The following is a 20705-nucleotide window of genomic DNA, read 5'->3' as shown; positions in this document are numbered from 1 at the left end:
TCTGATTTCTCTGGAATGTCTATTTCCTGCCATGATTATCCATATCCTAGGAACACCACTCCAATGCACTGTACATAGGGCTGTCCTTTAAAACTCCTTGGTAAATCTCTTTGGTTCCAAAATGCTACACTAGTGCCTAACTGCCACGAGCTATATGCAACGTACAGCTTCAATGGCTTTCCCAAATTAAAATCAAAAGTCTGGTTGACAACTTCAAAACTCTATGTAGCTTGAGTCTACCATTTCTCAAATACTGAAAAGTCCTCTATGAACATGTCAGCATCTTGAAAACAGAAGGTACTGCCATGCTCCAAAACTCTCTGCATTCAGAGATTTGGTACTTTAGCTGTAGATTTCACACACTGGTAGTGAAATAGACATTTTTCAGGATACCTTCCTGCTACATTTCTATGATTCCATGGTGTGTAAGGAAAGGGGACAGAAGAAGAGCAATGTAAAATAGGGAAGTATCAAAGAATAGCAGGAAAAAAGGGCAGAAGAGAATATCCAGGTCCAGAAAAGGAAGTTTTGTTAAACTCAATATAACAAACAGGAATCAGGAACAGAAGGGAATATAAACCTATGTCAGCAGAGTTGGACTAGACTTTGGTATTTCTTCCAAGTCTGTCATCCTGTGGTGTTTTAAACTAACATGCTAATGGTTGTATATAAATGTAACAGTCCGTTCCTGTGGCTATTTATTTATTATTCAGTCATCCTCATCTGACTGATAAAGAAAAAAACCTGAAGCAGCAGCAGTTAATTATTTATGAGCTTCTATGGGGGTTTAACACTGATTTCTCTTCCCTATCTTGCTTCTGCAATACTCTCATTTTTGTGTAATATTCTTGTTTTTGTGTAGTTTATTTTATTATACTATATGTATTATACAATGTATTTTATGTTTTTACATGTCAGTTCTGAAATCTTGCAAGGGAATCAGGGTATAAATTTATTAGGCTAGAAAAAACAGTTCTAATACAATGTAGAACAAAACAGGAATGGTAAATAAAGGACTTGCAAGTTTGTGAAACTTGCATTTTCATAACAAATATCGAATATAATAAACTTCATTATGCACCATTGCTTTACCCCACCCCTCGACTTCAATTCTGTATCATATACAGTGGGGTCTTGACTTGAGAACTTAATCCGTATTGGAAGGCGGTTCTCAAGTCAAAACGTTCGCAGGTCAAATCTGCATTTCCCATAGGAATGCACTGAAAACCATTTGATCCGTATCTGCTCTTTTCCGTCCATAGAAACTAATGGGAAGATGCTATTCCGCCTTCGACTACTGGAGGGGGATATTTTGTTTCTTTTTTTCTTAGGTCAAGAAAGGTTCAGGGAAGGCAGGGAAAATACAGTCCAGGCAGGACAGTACCAGGCAGTCTGAAGACTGTCTCCCAATCCACTCTCTAAACGCTGGGAGGAGTGAGGAAGCAGACAGGCACCCTTTTCACTGGCCAACAGTTAACTGAAAGTTCACATTTTGCACTTTCCGTGCCTCCCACGTGGTTTTTTTCAGGTTTTTTTCAGTTTGTAACTCAAATCTAAGTACGTAAGCCAAGTCAATATTTTCCTATGAGAGCGGTTCGTAAGTCAAAATGTTCGTAACTCGGCCGTTCGTAAGTCAAGACCCCACTGTATTATGAACATGATGGCCAGTGGCCTTCTATTAAATAGCTCTGAAAACACTGAAATGATGTTTAGCGCTTTGCATCTTTCGAAGTAATTTAAAAGACATGGAGGCAAAATGGAAGTAAATTAATATAGTTACCATCTGAATGTATAATTCAGAGTATAAAATTCTCCAGGTCCATCTTAATACTCAGGTACTCTGCCAAAGGTTAATCACAGCTAGAGAAAAGGTCCTAGCTCTATTGTAAGGGCTGCTTGTGACACACAGGACGTCAAACGTTCACTGAGAGAATTGCTTGGAACTCATGACCTGAAAACATGCTAGTTAGATTATGTGTTCAATTAAGACAACATTTCAGAATCTGAAGCTAGCATTGCTTGGTAAATGTCACAGCATCAAACTGAATCCAGAGAAATGTATTTTAGATTGCAATGTGTTGTTAGAAATTGAGCCATATGTATATAAAAAAAGCCATTTCCACTTTTCATAAAAAACTACCTTTGTAGAAGTGTTAGCTTTTTTTCTTGGCCACCTACAAGCCTTAATCAAATCATAATTAAGTACTCTAAATACTCCAGGTTGCACCCGGGCATGTAAACTTTGACAAAGAAGCTTAATTAAACTTTGCAAACACAAGAACTGTAATAGTAAGAATTACTTTTAAAAAAACTTACTTCGGAAAGTATAAATGTTCAAAGAAAGAAAAAGAGGCTGGTGCTGTGGCTCAAATTTATGCCTTATTAGTTGACCAACTCCCGTTCATGGATTGTTGCCTTGCCATGGTGAAGGGGCTTGAGTAACTCAGAGAAGCTATGGGCTATACTGTGCAGGGACACCCAAGACGGACAGGTCATAGTGGAGAGTTCCGACTAAACGCAATCCACCTGGAGTAGGAATTGGCAATGTCACTCCAGTATCTTTGCCAAGAACGTCCCATGATCAGAAACAAAAGGCTAAAAGATATGACGCTGGAAGATGGGCCCTTCAGGTTGAAAGGTGCCCAACATGCTACTGAGGAAGAGCGGAGGAGAAGTACAAGTAGCTCCAGAGCTAATGAAGTGGTCGGGCCAAAGCCGAAAGGACACCCAGCGGTGGACGTGCCTGGAAGTGAAAGGAAAGTCCAATGCTGCAAACAAAAATACTGCATAGGAACCTGGAATGTAAGATCTATGAACCTTGGGAAGCTGGAGGTGGTCAAATAGGAGATGGCAAGAATAAACATCGACATCCTGGGCATCAGTAAACTAAAATAGACAGGAATGGCAAATTCAATTCAGATGATTATCATATCTTCTATTGTGGGCAAGAATCCTGTAGAAGGAATGGAATAGCTCTCATAGTCAACAAAAGAGTGGGAAAAGCTGTAATGGGATATAATCTCAAAAATGATAGAATGATGTCAATACGAATCCAAGGCAGAACTTTCAACATCACAATAGTCCAGGTTTATGCACCAACCACCATTGCTGAGGAGACTGAAATTGAACAATTTTATGAAGATTTACACCACCTTCTAGAACTGACACCGAAGAAGGATGTTCTTCTCATTCTGGGGGATTGGAATGCTAAGGTAGGGAGTCAAGAAATAAAAGGAACAACAGGGAAGTTTGGCCTGGGAGTTCAGAATGAAGCAGGACAAAGGCTAATAGAGTTTTGTCAAGAGAACAAGCTGGTCATCACAAACACTCTTTTCCAACAACACAAGAGGCGACTCTATACATGGAAATCACCAGATGGGCAATATCGAAATCAGATTGATTATATTCTCTGCAGCCAAAGATGGAGAAGCTCTCTACAGTCAGCAAAAACAAGACCTGGAGCTGATTGCGGCTCTGATCATCAGCTCCTCATAGCAAAATTCAAGCTTAAACTGAAGAGAGTAGAAAAAACCACTGGGCTACTCAGGTATAATCTAAACTAAATCCTTTATGAATACACAATGGAAATAAAGAACAGATTTAAGGAACTAGATTTGGTGGACAGAATACCTGAAGAACGTTGGATAGAGGCTCGTAACACTGTACAGGAGGCAGCAACAAAAACCATCCAAAAGAGAAGGAAATGCAAAAAAGCCAATGAGGGCTTAGAAAGAGCAGAGAAGAGAAACAAAATGTAAGGGAGACAGGGGAAGTTACAGAAAATTAAATGCAGACTTCCAAAGAATAGCAAGGAGAGACAAGAGGGCCTTCTTAAATGAACAATGCAAAGAAATAGAGGAAAATAACAGAAAAGGAAAAACCAGAGATCTGTTCAGGAAAATTGGAGATATTAGAGGAACATTTTGTGCAAAGATGGCCATGATAAAGGACAAAAATGGGAGGGACCTAACAGAAGCAGAAGACATCAACAAGAGGTGGCAAGAATACACAGAGGAATTATACCAGAAAGATGTGGATATCCCGGACAACCCAGACAATGTAGTTGCTGACCTTGAGCCAGACATCCTGGAGAGTGAAGTCAAGTGGGCCTTAGAAAGCCTGGCTAACAACAAGGCCAGTGGAGGTGATGGCATTCCAGTTGAACTATTTAAAATCTTAAAAGATGACGCTGTTAAGGTGCTACATTCAATATGCCAGCAAGTTTGGAAAACTCACCAGTGGCCAGAGGACTGGAAAAGATCAGTCTACATCCCAATCCCAAAGAAGGGCAGTGCCAAAGAATGGCCCAATTACCGTACAATTGCACTCATTTCACACGCTAGCAAGGTTATGCTCAAAATCCTACAAGGTAGGCTTCAGCAGTATGTGGACTGAGAACTCCCAGAAGTACAAGCTGGATTTTGAAGGGGCAGAGGAACTAGAGACCAAATTGCTAACATGTGCTGGATTATGGAGAAAGCCAGAGAGTTCCAGAAAAATATCTACTTCTGCTTCATTGACTATGCAAAAGCCTTTGACTGTGCGGACCACAGCAAACTATGGCAAGTCCTCAAAGAAATGGGCGTGCCTGACCACCTTATCCATCTCCTGAGAAACCTATATGTGGGACAGGAAGCAACAGTTAGAACTGGATATGGAACAACTGATTGGTTCAAAATTGGGAAAGGAGTACGACAAGGCTGTATATTGTCCCCCGGCTTATTTAACTTATATGCAGAATACATCATGCGAAAGGCTGGACTGGAGGAATCCCAAACTGGAATTAAGATTGCTGGAAGAAATATCAACAACCTCTGATATGCAGATTATACCACTCTGATGGCAGAAAGTGAGGAGTAATTGAAGAACCTGGTAATGAGGGTGAAAGAGGAGAGTGCAAAAAACGGTTTGAAACTCAACATCAAAAAAAAAATTAGATCATGGCCACTGGTCCCATCACCTCCTGGAAAATAGAAGGGGAAGATATGGAGGCAGTGAAAGCAGACTGCCGAAGAATTGATGCTTTTGAACTGTGGTACTGGAGGAGGCTCTTGAGAGTCCCCTGGACTGCAAGGAGAACAAACCTATCCATTCTAAAGGAAATCAAACCTGAGTGCTCACTGGAAGGACAGATCCTGAAGCTGAGGCTCCAATACTTTGGCCATCTCATGAGAAGAGAAGACTCCTTGGAAAAGACCTTGATGTTGGGAAAGTGTGAAGGCAAGAGGAGAAGGGGACGACAGAGGATGAGATGGTTGGACAGTGTCTGCGAAGCAACCAACATGAATTTAACACAACTCCGGGAGGCAGTGGAAGATAGGAGGGCCTGGCATGCTCTGGTCCATGGGGTCACGAAGAGTCGGACATGACTAAATGACTAAATGACTAAACGACGACGAGTTGACAAACTATATTCAGAGGGTCATGAATTTTAACAGAGATTGACCACAAGTTGTTTCCACAGAGAAAGCTGCATTAGCCAGTAGTAAGGGGCAAAAAAGGTCATGTGGCCTCTTAAAGGTTAGCAATTTCATTAGAACTTAAGCGTATGTGGACTGCAGTTTACTTCATATGCCACAGTAAAAATATTAATCTTTAAGGTGCCACAACATGCCTTTTGTTCTTGCTTTTAACCAGTTCACCCAAACTAGTCTTCGAGATTTTAAGGAATTCAGAACAGCATGAACACAACACAAGGTACCTTCAAATCAAGTTTCTGAAAAAATAAAATAAAATGAAAATAGAGGCTTTAATCCCAAACTGGCTGCTTTCCAATAATTCAGATAACAGAGTGACTGTTCATATGCCTTAACACTATATTTTCCTGTTCTTATGTTTTCTGGAAAAATATATCGTCCGGAATTATAATTTTTACATATGAATTTATAATATTATGTAGGTTGTGGAATACTTCTTATGTCTCTAAGCAGGACAATTAGAATCTCACTAACCATTTGTACAAGCCTACAGCATGGATTGGATTTATTTCATTACATGCTCTCATTCTGCCACCTGGCCGACCATATACAACAGAAAACATAATCTTGTAGTAGACTATCTAACTGAATTAGCATTCTAGAACACAGAATTTTCAAAATGTGATAAAATAAATAAGGTTAAATAAAAAATCTAGAATATTGTTGTGCAAAACTGGCTTAACTTTCTCTGGAAACACAGGGGCTGCAGGCTGATTTAGGAGTTCACTGTCCATACTGGATGTGATGTAATTCATATTCCAGGCTACAGCCCTCCCTTCTTTCCATTTTTCCTCTGGTCTCACCTCTGCTGATCCTTCCTACCATCTCTGTTCCTGCTTCTACTGATCTTTTTACGGTGCATAAATGTGGGGAAAAAATGGGGACCCAGCAATAAGGTGAAAGGATGTTATAGTGCTAACCTCATATATGTAAGAATTTGTCTAAAACCTTAAAAATTAGGAGGGCAATCTGGGGAGAGAAAAGAATGCGGGGGCATGTTCCCCCAGTCCTAAACAAAACATCACAACTCCTTAGGTCACTGAAATATTACCTACAGAAATATACTCCTCTTCACTAGAATGTATCAAGGGAAAAAGCCTGTTCAAAATTTTCAAATTGAAAATATAGAAGTCTCCCAGTTATAGAGGGGGGGAAACCCACTTTGGAGCAAAAAAAGGTTGGACCAATTTGAATCAGCCTTTGTATCATGTGCTCAGTAAAAATACTTCTAATTCACAAGTTTAATAAGGGGAGAGGCAGTGTCAAATTTTATCTTCCTGGGCTCCATGATCACTGCAGATGGAGACAGCAGCCCTGAAATTAAAAGGCGCCTTCTTCTTGGGAGGAAAGCGATGACAAATCTTGACAGCATCTTGAAAAGCAGAGACATCACCTTGCCAACATAAGTCCGAATAGTCAAAGCTATGGTTTTTCCTGTCGTGATGTATGGAAGTGAGAGCTGGACTATAAAGAAAGCAGACCGCCGAAGAATTGATGCCTTTGAATTGTGGTGCTGGAGGAGGCTCTTGAGAATCCCCTGGACTGCAAGGAGAACAAACCTATCAGTTCTAAAGGAAATCAACCCTGAATGCTCACTTGAAGGACAGATCCTGAAGCTGAGGCTCCAGTACTTTGGCCATCTCATGAGAAGAAAAGAGTCCTTGGAAAAAACCTTGATGTTGGGAAGGTGTGATGGCAAGAGGAGAAGGGGACGACCGAGGATGAGATGGCTGGACAGTGTCTGCGAAGCAACCAACATGAACCTGACACAACTCCGGGAGGCAGTAGAAGACAGGAGGGCCTGGCGTGCTCTGGTCCATGGGGTCACGAAGAGTCGGACACGACTAAACGACTAAACACAATAAGGGGAGAAATCCTGCAGTACTTCACCATGTAGTTGCACCCTGAGTTTCACATGAAGGACAGGTCCTGATCCTGGCAGTAGTGATCTGACAATTAGTTTTCACTTTTAAAAAGTCTTCTGCAGGAGAAAGGGGAGCCCTAGGGAGCCCCAGAGGCTGAAATGGAGCAACAGAAAACTTTAAATGTATTTAATTGAATATTTCCAATGCCCCAATATGGTTTACACCAGCAGAACTGCACCAACAAATATTAAATATATACATAGGTATCATTTTTATTAGAATGTTGACAGAGACTATTCACTCACCCCACCCTGCCCAGTTACTACTGTCATTCTCATGAAGATTTAACTCACAGTTAAAGCCAGGAGTTTCCCATAAGTGAGATGAGCTGGGATGTGGTCTGTTTTGGAACGCAGTGATTCAACATACCAATGTTCTGCTTCTAGTAATCTGCTGAGTCTCATGTAGGCTTCTCCTGCATAGTAGAATGGCAGACAGTTAGACAACTTGAAATATTAATGATGGAAACAAGATATTAAGTTATTTTGATAAGATTTAATCATGTAACACATTTATTAAAAATATTTATATCCCATTGATCTAATGCCTGAAACAACTTACAAGAAAATTTAGAACAAAAATTAAACAGAAATAAAGAACTCTACAACATTCATAATGGAAGCAGTGAAAGTTCTACTTTGGAAAGGTAAGCTTTTACCTTCTTATTTTTTATGCCCCGCTTACAGACAAATTATCATAAATGCTTAGTTAATCATGCACAGAAGTGTCTGTTATCAGCATATTAATGACACATAGCTCCACTTTTCTGGATCAGCTCATAGCATCGTCCTTTGATATTAAAAAGCACTGGCAACACAAATGAGCTCAGAGGAATGCCATATAACTAATACACCAACAAGCTGTTGGCTCCATCTGGAAAAGAAAGGAAAGGAAAGGAGTAGACCTGCAGGCTCCATGGTTAAGATATCTGGTGACAGAGATGGAGGTTGAGAGTTAGAAAGGAAAGAAACAGAGAAAAGAAGAAGACACACAAAAGCAAAAACTTGACTGTCCTGCCAACTGTTGAGAACTGTGTGTCTCACCTTGTGTATCTCATATTAGCCACAATGGTTCCCAACGATTGGTAACCCAGATCTTTCTGGATTGCAGTTTCCAGAAGCCTTCATCACCAGCTGTGCTGGCCGTAGTTTCTGGGAATTGCAGTCCAAGCACACCTGGGTTACCCAACGTTGAGAACCTCTGCACTAAGATGTGCAACATATTCAGTAGGAGAGAACACCCCACCAGTTTCCAGACAACTGGTTCATCCTCAAAGTCAGATGAGTTTCATGGGCCAGGATGGAGAAGTGCCTCACCACCCCCATCATGAAATGTATATGTGTGAAGGGTGATTAAAACAGTTTCAGTTCCATAAGCAAATAAAAACCATTAACTGAAAGGGCGCATGAAATAACACTTCATCCAAATGCTGCACAACTTGCTTTTCTACCACATGCTAAATTACCTCTCATCAAAAGCAATCTTGCCACTTATTTAGAAATAACTGATAAAGATGTTTTTACATCAAGAACTTTTCTTCAGGAATGACTTCCTTGTGCCCCAGAAAGAATAGGACATACATGAATTGTGCTGGGAAGGAAAAACCCTAACTTCCTGGAAATACAAGAATATTGAATTTTGTTAGGAGAGCTCCAGCTAAACAAATATATATACACTAATCCCTTTGTGGTACAAAATCTTTTCCTCTTTCAGGCAGCTCGATTATATAGCATGGTAAACTAGGGAAAATGCAGCACATAATTTTATCTAAATGCAAAGGGGTGTGTTATACCAACTCTGTTGCCTTAATTGCAGCCTTTTGATTGAAGGAGTTCCAAATTTGGGGGCAATTAGAAATAGGATGTAGTGTGGCTTGGGATCTCATCTGGTCTTCTAACTTCTAACCTAATCCTAGCACACTTGATTTATTTTCATCTATTTTCTCAAGTTATTTCAACATCAGAGCTACTAACCTTCATTTTTTGTGTGTTAACAGTCAAATAATGAAGGCTTCTCCCATACTTTTGTTTTTGGTTGGGGACAATGGTTGAATAGGAGGAATGACTACTTAATTACAAGGAAGCTCACAGTCTTATGTAAGAAAATAAGTTCAGGATACAAAATACATGTCATACTCTTTGATATCTAATGTTTGGCACCCTTTTTTCTTTTGGCAATGATATTGTGAAGCATTTCTTGGCATTCCAAATCATGATTAGAGAAGCACAATATCCCACATACATAAACCAGAGGATTTTTTAAACAGACAGGATATCTTTGACTTAAGGCTGTTTCAGATATACATGGGATGTTCAGAATTAGTGGAGTATAGCCCCCCCAAATCTGTAGGGGACCACATAAATCTGGGAGGACAGCTTGGTTCTTACACCTCTGCAGATTCAGGTCCATGCAGTTTGAATACTGAATCCAGTTCCTTACATCCTCTCCCAAACGGTCAGTAATGGGGATTTTAGCTTTTGAAGCAGGAGATATAGCCCCAGATAACTGCCAGAGAAAATGTATAGTAGCTTATTGTGAAAAAAGCTCCATTTCTAACCAAGAAAACAAACCTAGATGTGAATAAAACCATGCAGAAAGGATTGTTAGCATTCCATGTGGATCAATACTTTCCCCCATAATTTTAGTATCCACAATTTCATATCTAAGTACAAAGATAGGAACAGTCAATTTAATAGTGCTTTGAACTTCCTTTGAATCAACAAAAGTATTGAGATTAATGATAGCTTTGATCTTTAAGTGATACACATAACAGAGAAAGATCAATTGTCAGACTTCAACTGCTGCCCCAAGAGAAATCAAATGACTTCTAATAAAATATCTCTAGAGTATGTGATGGAAACTGTACAGCAGTTAAATCATGACATTAAAAAAATGGGGGGGGGGCTTGCAACAGGAAATTCATTTATTCCTCAAGAGAACACCGAAGTCTTAATTATACCCGACATAAATTGTCACATGAAGTGAAAAATTTGTTACATTTCATATAATTAATATATTCAAGCAGCAGCTACAACGAGACACCTTGTTTAGCATACTAATTAAATGTCATTTTAGTATTTAAGAGGACAACTTATATTTTATTGTATTTCTCAGTGGGGGGAGGGAAATTCTAATGGAATATGGATTTACATAACCTAAATGGTGATGCAAGTGTTCCATTCCAGATTTTAAAGCCTATGCCTTTAAAGTCTAATTTTATTCCCAGTTAATAGAATGCCTTATGTCTCAAGGTTAGCTTCAAGCATATGCAGTAAAAATGTAAATATTCCACAAAAAATGTTGTCATGAAATAAAAATGACATGTAGCCCACAGAACACTTAAAATGACTATTTGCACCTTATAAAGTCACACTTTTGTTGCACTGAAGGTAAGTGCAAGAGGAAAGCATGCCTGTTTAAATGGTTTATTAATAAATCATTTAAGCATTCTTTACAGAGTAAAAGAAAAAAAAACCTGCATTGTTAAGCTTTGCAAATAGCTACCAATTGACCATCTCCTTCCTTCCTTCCTTCTCATGCCACCAACATTCCCCAGAAAGATGAACTACAAGCCATAATGAATATTGTCCAAGATGGTTCTACAGCACAATAAGCCAGTGAATGTGGTTTTCCAAGATTACCATGCTTCCTTTAACCACATTACTTTAGTTTTGGTGAGAACAAGTTTCTTCAAACCAAAAGTACTGCCATAGGTAGTTTCATGGTCCTACAATACATCAATGTCTTCATGGCCGCATCTGGATAATGGTTTTCTTGTTCTGAACAACAAAAGACTCTTCTTTGACTGAGTGGCCTGAAAACATCTTTGCAATCTGAATTCATGGACAAGAGGCATTTGAGAAGTTCCATGAAAACTTCAGTAACAATAAATCACACTTGAACCTGAGCATAGTGTAGACACAACACATTCACTTTGTGGTCACTATTGTGCAGTAAGGTAACTGTAAAGGTTCCCCTGACAATTTGTCCAGTCGTGTCCGACTCTAGGGGGCGGTGCTCATCCCTGTTTCCAAGCCATAGAGCCAGTGTCTGTAGGCAGTTTCTGCGGTCACTTGGCCAGTGTGACTAGACATGGAATGCTGTTACCCTCCCACTGTAGTGGTACCTATTTATCTACTTGCATTTACATACTTTCGAACTGCTAGGTTGGCAGGAGCTGGGACAAGTGACGGGAGCTACCTCCGTTGCGTGAATTTGAACTGCTGGTCTTATGACCTTGCAGCCCAGAGGCTCTGCGGTTTAACCCACAGCACCACCACATCCCTTTATTGTGCAGTAGTGGACATATAAACACCACCTTGTATCAGAAACCTGCTGACGGCTACACATACTCAATCTGCTTTTAACTTCCACTCAGACCACAACACTAAATCAGACTCTGAAAGAGGATTTTCATCAGGTAGGTAATTTCTCAAACCACTTGACTTATGCTACAAAGTGAAAAACAAAAATATTAAACTTGTGTTGTGGGAAAAAGTGACAAAACAGCACTCACTCTCATCTGCAACTGTCAACTAAAATTACTCAAATGTATCATTACTGAGATACAGTGCATTATTGAGCTATAGTGGAGAATGAAAATTTTCCCTCACAGGCCTTTGATGGTAGGGATATACAGACAATCCACACACCCTAAATCAGCTGCATAGGGATACCCAGTGTGGTGCAGTGCATAAAGCAACAAACTATGATTCAAGAGGCCTGGGTTTAAATCCCTCCTCAGTCATGGAAGCTCACCAGATTTTGGGGGAGGAGGGCTGATAAAACCAATCCTTATCTCACTTACTCGGAAAGCCCTGTTAGAATTCCTACAAGTTGGTTCTGATTTGAAGGCATATATAACAACAATAAAACAGCTCCTCTCTAACAATAATAGGCTTAAAAAATACAAACAGAAGGACCAGAGTATGTTGACTTTATGCTCATATCTACTCTTGTCCAGGACATCAGGGCATCATTCAACTGCTTATTTTTCCAATCTGATACACTCCAATACAAGGCCAGACTCTATATGCACAAAATAAATCGATACAAATCTATATCAGAAATGCAATATTTAAAAACCAGTGGAAGAATCTTTGACTCTCTAGACATTTTGTCTGTTACTTGAAAAGGATACTTTTCAAAAATCTATTCTTTAAAAACCATACTATACATGGTGATTGACTCATTAAAGGCCAGGATGCATATGTCATCAGCAACAACAGTTGTGGGTTTCTTCTGCTAACAATTTTTTTAAATTTAATTTTATGCCAGTTAGAATTGTAGTACAATATTATCATATTACTTATATATTCTTTCAGTGGACTGTCTTTCAAAACTGTGCTCACGAGCCAGGGTTCAATCCCAGGTAGCCAGCTCAAGGCTGACTCAGCCTTCTATCCTTCTGAGGTCAGTAAAATGAGTACCCAGCTCGTGGGGGGGGGGGGAATGTGTAGCCTGCATAATTAACTTATAAACTGCCCAGAGGGTGCTTGAAGTGCTATGGGGCGGTATATAAGCAGCACTCTTTTGCTTTTGCTTTATGTACCCACTAGTTCATATTTTAACATAATTAATTCTTTTAAAATATTACATGCCAGCAATCCAAATTACTTCCCATATCACATTCTTCTTTTCCTGAGCTAAATCCATATGTTAATAACGGTTGCCAGGTTTTCATACATTTATTCTGCTTTATTTCCCCTCTATATATTTCATTTGATTGGTCATCTTTTCCATCAGGACCATTTGCCAGATTCTGTTCTCAAATTTTTTTTACTGAAAGATCTTGAGCATTTCTTCAATTTTGTGCAATTTCAACTCTTGCTGCACCAATAAGATGTGCAATTAGGTCTTTATTGAATAATTTTTTCATTTCCATCCTTAAATACTGAAAATAATAATAAAGGTTCATTTTTAATTAATTTTTGATTCAACAATGTTTCTGCTAACAACATGACCACAGGTCACATCTTTGGAATTTCACTTTTCTCCCTGCCTCAGTGTTTAAGTCCCATTCTCCATTCTATGGCTATATATCCTTGCAATTCAGGGGAAATCCAAGTGTGTTTATACATATGAAGAAATGAACCTGTCATTCCTTAAGATGCCACAAGTCTCTCTTGTCTTATCTCAACAAAGACATGTTCTATCAGGCAAGCTAAAAACAATATGAGCAGCAAAGAACAAAATAACTGAAGAATGATTTCCGGTACTGCTTTATTTAATGAAATATGAGATTTACTGAATACAGAAAAACGACCATTATGGGATTTTGAAAACGAACAAGTGGAGCTACCTTCCAGTTTTGAACTGGCTGGGTTAGTTGTGAGAATACAATAATTCTGGAGGAAAGCAAAAAGGACTCTCCTGAAGTGGGATTCCAGAGTCTAGAGAGGCAAGAGAATGGCATACAAATGTATTTCTGGACTTTCACAGAAATCTTTGCCCCTCCCCCCAGTATTCTGATATTAAAAATCATAAATTCTTTCCTTAGCACTTACAAAGAAAACCATGCACTTGAGGCAAGAACTACTTAGGCAAGCTAATAGATCGTTTGGCTCTAGCATATGTACATAAATAATAAACTAAATATATATATATAATCCTATAATTCATTCAAAAAATTACATTTATGCAGTGATTTATTTATTTAATTGAATGTTATCCCTCACATCTAGTGGCATGCCACTACTCTGGATGGCGTACACACATGAAACACATAAAAACACCCAGCCCTCCACCAAAGAAACCTCTCAGCAAAGAACGAAAGAAAAAGTGAAAAATCCCCAGTGGCAACAGCAGTCAGAAAACGAAATTAAAATATAACAACATAATAAGCTACAGTATCACATGGGGAGGATATCTTGAAAAGTTTCTCTGAAGAGATGTGTTTCAATTGATTTTCTGAGTGTTAGGAGCACCTCTGCTGGCAGGTCATTCCATAATGCGGGTTGTCTAACTCAAATATACCTTTTCATTTAATGGAACGCTCTGAGAATTCCTGTCTACCTGATCTGATTTGTGTGTGTTAACAGAGTCAATTTTCATTTATTTTGGTTGAATGGCTCCTTATGGACCCAAATATCCAATCAACACTGAGCTTAGTTAATTGGCTTCACTGGAATTTTTTTAAGGCAATTTAGAAGATTCAACATTGAACACTGAGGCACACAATGAAATCTAAAGTTAATCAATTTCAACAAGGGAGAGAACAAACATTTTACCACATAGGAGTTCTGAATGATGTTTACCTAAAGAGCATGAACCAACCACAAGTCAAATGAGAACACAGAATTCAGTATGGAGGAACTGGGTTATTTGTGTTAGATTAGTGTGATGTAAAGAGCCTTGTGGCACAGTGGTTAAGCTGTAGTATTGCAGTCAATACTCTGCTCACAACCTGTGTTCAATCCCAGCAGATTTAGGTAGCCAGCTCAAGCCTGACTCAGCCTTCCATTCTTCTGAGATTGGTAAACTGAGTACCCAGGTTGCTGGGTGGGGGGATGTGTAGCTTGCATAATTAACTTGTGAACCACTCAGAGAGTGCTTTAAGTGCTAGGAACCATCAATGCTGCTACACTTCTAAAAAACACAAAAAAGATTTAAAAGGCCAGGGGCCTTATAATTTGACCCAGTTCACCAGAATTTGAAAAGTGAAAAGGGGGAGGGGTTGGACTAGAACTCTCAGAATTACTCCAATGAGAACAGTTATGGTCATGAACTCTAGTATGTGTGTGAGAGTGGAATAATTCTAAGCTGTGCAATTCACACATGCAAGAGAGTGATGTTGTAGACTAATCAAGGAGGCTGTTTTATGTGTAAAGGTATTTGTGAGATGGTGTTTGCCATTTGGTGTCAGTGACTTATAACTATACTATAAACCGGATAAAGATATCAGTTGCTTATTAAAATGTTGTGACAGTTTTGTGGCAAACTACCCCATACAAGCATTCTGCTATAAAGGCAAGCCTCAATACAGCTAAATAATAAGCACAATTTTAACTTCCCCAAATAACTTGCTGCTGGACTGAGTTACTCTATCCAACTGCAAAAGAGATCTATCTATCTATCTATCTATCTATCTATCTATCTATCTATCTATCTATCTATCTCTCTCTCTCTCTCTCTCTCTCTCTCTCTCTCTCTCTCTCTCACAGGAAGCCAACAGAATTTAGAATATAGGTGAGCATCTTGATCAATTTCTGGGCTAATGCTTAACCAACATCGACACAACCAAGCCTACAGATCATTTCAGAACAGCTGTTTGAAATTCCATCTTTATAATTTGCAAGTAAGCCCTTCCATGGATTTGAAGAAGTTCACTGATTTACATTCAACATAAGATTACAAACAAAATGACAAACTCAAAATACTGTGTCACCTAGCTAACTTACCAAAATTCTACCTGAAGATCAGCTATTCAGCTGTTCTTCGAGAAACACAGTTATTAAAATAAAAAACTACATCTCTAACTAATGATCAGAAATTTGAGTGAATCAAGCATACTTTCTTTCCTGTTACCTTTCAATATTAAAATATGGCCCCTGTGCTCCAACTACCATTAATACTACTAAGCTGGCTAACATATGAATTATTCTAGCAGGTGGGCTTGTGCGGTTTTAAGAGCAATGCAACACAATCAACTGCATAATATCATGTTTCCAGGATAGCAAAAGACATCTATATGAAGACTGATCCCCAAGTAAGCCTAATTTTAGTGTGAAACTATTCAAGGTTCCATAGGGACTATTATATCTCTTGAGCTCAAGATTTAATTGAAGCTTTAAAACAAAATAGATTACCTACTTAATGTAGCTGAGTTGGACTTTGTATGGCATGTCCCAATGCCAAGCCCATTAATCTGTTCTACCCTCTATGCTTATTCCTTGAAGGCAAGTGGCAAGAAGTACAATATATACCAAAAAACATTACATGGAAATTTGTAAAAGTTAGTCTGATACCCATTTTAAAAATTATCGGTTTAAAATAATAATTTTCTTTGAGGAGTGAAAGAAAGAAGACTGATAAAATATTTTCCCTTGATAAAGGGCCAAAACATATGGTTTTCATAGCTTTCTTCAAGCACAGCTGGACAAATAAATCACACCAATGCTACAGACACAATTTTTTGCATAGTTTTCCATACGATGCACATATTTAATACACAACATAAGAAATACTGCAGTATTTATCAATACAAGACAGAAATTACACCCTCTCACTTAAAATCTGCAGGACAAAATAATACTACTTTATATCAACAGTAAATCAGTGGCTAGAGTTTGAAGTGGGAACCAGCTGGCCAGACTAGTGAGATAAAAGCCAATGGACACCTTCTTCAAAAACCTTGGAAAACAGGCGGTACAAAAGATTAATTCTGACAAAGTTCTAACACTAATTACAGTTGGGTAACTTGGAGTGCAAAATCCTTTTTCAACAGACTAGTATCAGCCTTTCTAAACCTGGTATGTCATGGATAGCCACTGGACATGATAGCTGGAACGGATGGGAGTTATAGTTAAAGCATCCAGTTAGAGAAGGCAGCCAAGGCAGTAAGGCTTCTTTATATACTTACCTTGGTGTTTCCAACAGAAAAAACACCCACCCACCAGTGCAGTACACAAAAAATATGTTTAAAATGCTCAAAACTAAACACTGCTGAAACAGCAGGTGCCTGAAACTATACATAAACAAGGAAAAGTTGCAGTGAGTTTCCCTCCTATTCCCATCATATTTTGGGGGTAAAATGGTTTGGAGTTTTTAGCCTTGGGATGTGAAAAATGTTATTAGAAGCACAATCCTTTGCAAGTGATCTCATATTGTGTTCTGCAGGACCTACTTGCAATTAAATACCATTATGATGACAGCCCCCAATACCCAGCCCCTCTGGAAAATGTAGAAGACCACCTGCATGGTTACTTTTCCATATACAATAATTCAAACAAGATACTACTCATACTAGTCTAGTTTATACACTTGCAACATATTTTATATTAAATAATGCTTTGTATGGTCAAACCTAAACAAAAGTGTATGCGTTTAAATAAATTACAAATGGATGCAATAACCTTGCTCTTGTTCAATTCTACTCACCCATCATATTATATAAGCTCTGTGGTGCAAACTGTCTTGGCATTTTTTGTATTGCTTCTTTGTAAACTGTGAGGGCATCCTATGACAAAATGATAACAAATGTATCATTTTCCATGCAAACTTAATCCATGAGAAAATAAAGAGGGACTTTCATTAATCACAAAGAACACATTTCCTATTTATAAAAATAAATCAATGGATGATTTTTCTCAAAGTAATGCAGAATAATTTCCATCAATCCCCATCTCACTTAGGGATAGGAAAATGGAACACTTGAAACCCTCCAAACCCAACCATTAGCCTACATTTAAAATTCTGTGGAAAGGTACAAGATGCAAATAAGTATTCTACTATAAATGAGTATTTTGACATTACCATGGCATTCTTAATAACTGTGTTGATAGCTTCCAATCTACTCTCTATACAAATCACTAACATAATAAATATATTGTTCGATACAGGAGTTTAGAAACAAGTGAAGGACAAAAGCACTGCATAAAATTCACAGAGGTCTGCAGTTAGGGTTACTCAGATAAACTTCCTTAGAATATACTGAACACGCAAAAGGAGTGTACTTAGTAAATGCTCAACAGGTTGACACGTATTTCCATTCACATTGTTCTAAATGACATTGTCTTATCTACTGCTGATCTTTTTTTAAAAAAAAAAGATCAGCAGTAGCTAAGATATATAAAGGTATGAGCAAAGGCATACACAACCCAGCCAGTGCTTTATATGTTATCAACCCATGTTCTTTGAAATTAAACATCTGAAGTAGTGTAATTATCTTGCTTTAGAAAGCCACCATTTTGTTTATCTTAAAACAGAACCACTTACACTTAACATATTTGGAAGTGCAATGTAGCATACACAATATATATTACCCACACACACACACCCATGTGTCCTGTTTGCAACTGGAGCATCACACTATGTGAGATGGAGACAACTACACTGGCTGGTTTGTGTATGCCTTTGCTCATACCTAAAGCAAGGGGAGAAAGCTACATTTAAGAATAAATTGTGAACCTTTCCCTGCTTTTTAACATACAGTACCTTGTTCATTTGGATACTTTTCACTATACATACTTTTTCACCCTGGTTCCTAAAGGAGGCTGGAGAAAATGCCTTTAGCAATGGAGCATCAGAAACCAGGGAAAGCAGTAAGTCTCAACTTCATATATATCTTTTTCTTGTATGTAGAAATTTCTCCAGACTCTTTTAGTTATGAATTTGGGGCTAATAATGTCAGGACTCTTAGGGTTATAATGAACTACTATCCTCTGTTGAAGGACTGATCTTTGACCCAGTGGAAGCTTTTCTGCTTAAGTAAGAAGACGAAACAAATTTCCGTGAATGTCGTTTTATACTGAAGCATCTCCCTTTAGCCATCATGCTGTTCCAAAGAGTCCCTCTACCCTGTGAAGCAGATCCGGGGGAGGAAGCCTTCAGAGGGAGAAAGAATCCCCTCTGCTGGATCAAACAGCTCTCTGACAGTGAAGGGACACCAACTGGACGCAGCTGTTCATCATTCTGACTAAAATGACGATAGTGCTCATGAGAAAAGAAATAAAATGCCAGGAACTGCTCCCAGAAAATGAAATTTCAAAGCAAAAACCAGATATGGCTTATGTGGGAAAATTCTTTTAGGCACAAAAGGAATCTTTTATTTTCAATATAAAGATAAGAGATGCTCATTAAAAAAAACCAATTAAACCAAAGAGAACACATCAGCCACGTCGTTTTTTCAGTTGTGTCAAAACTAATTCAATTTGACCCATATGTTTATCTGAACTTCCATGGTTCATAACCACCATCTGTTTTTTCAGTAAATCAAGCTATACATTTATTTTTAAATACTGTCCAATTGCAATACATGCACACAAACACACCAAACAAGCCAGAGAACATGTGTGTGCATCAGTGTATATACATATATGCATTCCATTTCTCTTTTTCCTGTTGCTAAAGTTGCCTTTACTTTGGATGTAAACTTTGCTTATTTTATTCTTGCAGACAAGAATGAAAAGTCCCCACACTTTCCTTCCTATCAGGTGATATTGGCCAAAATTTTGTTGATACGTGTAGTAAAGTGCACTAGAGTACGCCTACTGAATCAACAGAGATTTAGCATAGCAAGCTGCATTTAGAGTAGGCTCTTTTGAATCAGCGGCATTTACAGAACAGTTGACTCACCAAATTTTCATTGATTTAATGGGCTTATTCTAGTGAACTTTATCACACTAAGCAACAGGATTTTGGCCAATGTGTGAGATTTTGTGCATTTTTAGCATTTCAGTGCTTTTTGCAATACATTCAGAAGAACCAGGGTTTTTCATATGGAGGAAAGTTTGTATTCTATACATAAAACTGTGCATTTCACAGAATCATAGAATCATCATATGGTTGGAGGGGACCTTGGATATCTTCTAGTCCAACCCCCTGCCCAAGGCAGGAGACCTCATACCATCCTGGACAGATGGCTGTCTAATCTTTTCTTGAAAACCTCCAGCAATGGGGCACCTGCAGCATCAGGAGGCAAGTAATTCAACTGCTTAGTGGTTCTCACAATCAGGAAATTCCTCCTTATTTCATTTTGAATGTAAAATGTCATATTTTGCAGAAAACAGTCTTACACACAACTTCCCCTTTGAGAAAATGCTATTACTATTGCTGATCCCCCCCAAAAAAGTAGGAGCACTTGCCTGTTTTTTCAATGGGATATGTCGATATCTTGAGGGCAAGAAAAGCTGTGAGATAATTACATCAATATCCTGAATACTCTCAAAGTTATCTTCTCTCCTTATCGTAAGGAAACATATTGCACTGCACTTATCTCAACAAGGAAATATGGTATTCCAGTAAATGGAACACAACTAGCACTATACAATGCTAACTAATGTCCATATTTATTTATTTATTTATTTATTTATTTATTTATTTATTTATTTATTTATTTATTTATTTATTTATTTATTTATTTATTTATTTGATTTATATCCTGCCCATCTGGTCTGGTCCACCACTCATATACAAGTATACTACTTTTAGAACAAGGGAAATGAGGGGATGGTGGTGGCAGAACACATGTGGAGGTCTTAGAAGAGATTATCTAGATTCATTTCAGTCTGGGTTCAGTCTGATTATGGGATGGAATGGTCTTTGCATGCCAATGGATGATTTTTATCAGCTCAGCAATTGGGGG

The 20705-nt window shown here is 38.4% G+C and overlaps 1 protein-coding gene across 2 annotated transcripts in view; it reads right to left on the bottom strand.

Moving 5' to 3' along the window:
• Positions 1-20705, bottom strand: part of TMTC2 (transmembrane O-mannosyltransferase targeting cadherins 2) — a 205644-nt gene that overhangs the window by 35777 nt on the left and 149162 nt on the right. For both annotated transcript variants that reach the window (XM_020777798.3, XM_073000306.2), the window contains 2 exons: positions 17501-17579; positions 7696-7817 (listed from right to left, as the gene is read on the bottom strand). In XM_020777798.3, the coding sequence (XP_020633457.3) occupies positions 7696-7817; positions 17501-17579 (201 nt within the window). The remainder of the gene's footprint in view (positions 1-7695; positions 7818-17500; positions 17580-20705) is intronic.

The sequence above is a fragment of the Pogona vitticeps genome, chromosome 5 (assembly GCF_051106095.1).
Source record: "Pogona vitticeps strain Pit_001003342236 chromosome 5, PviZW2.1, whole genome shotgun sequence".
Lineage (NCBI taxonomy): Eukaryota > Metazoa > Chordata > Lepidosauria > Squamata > Agamidae > Pogona > Pogona vitticeps.
The sequence above is the reverse complement of the archived record's forward strand: the minus strand, read 5'-3'. Positions and strand labels throughout refer to the sequence as shown.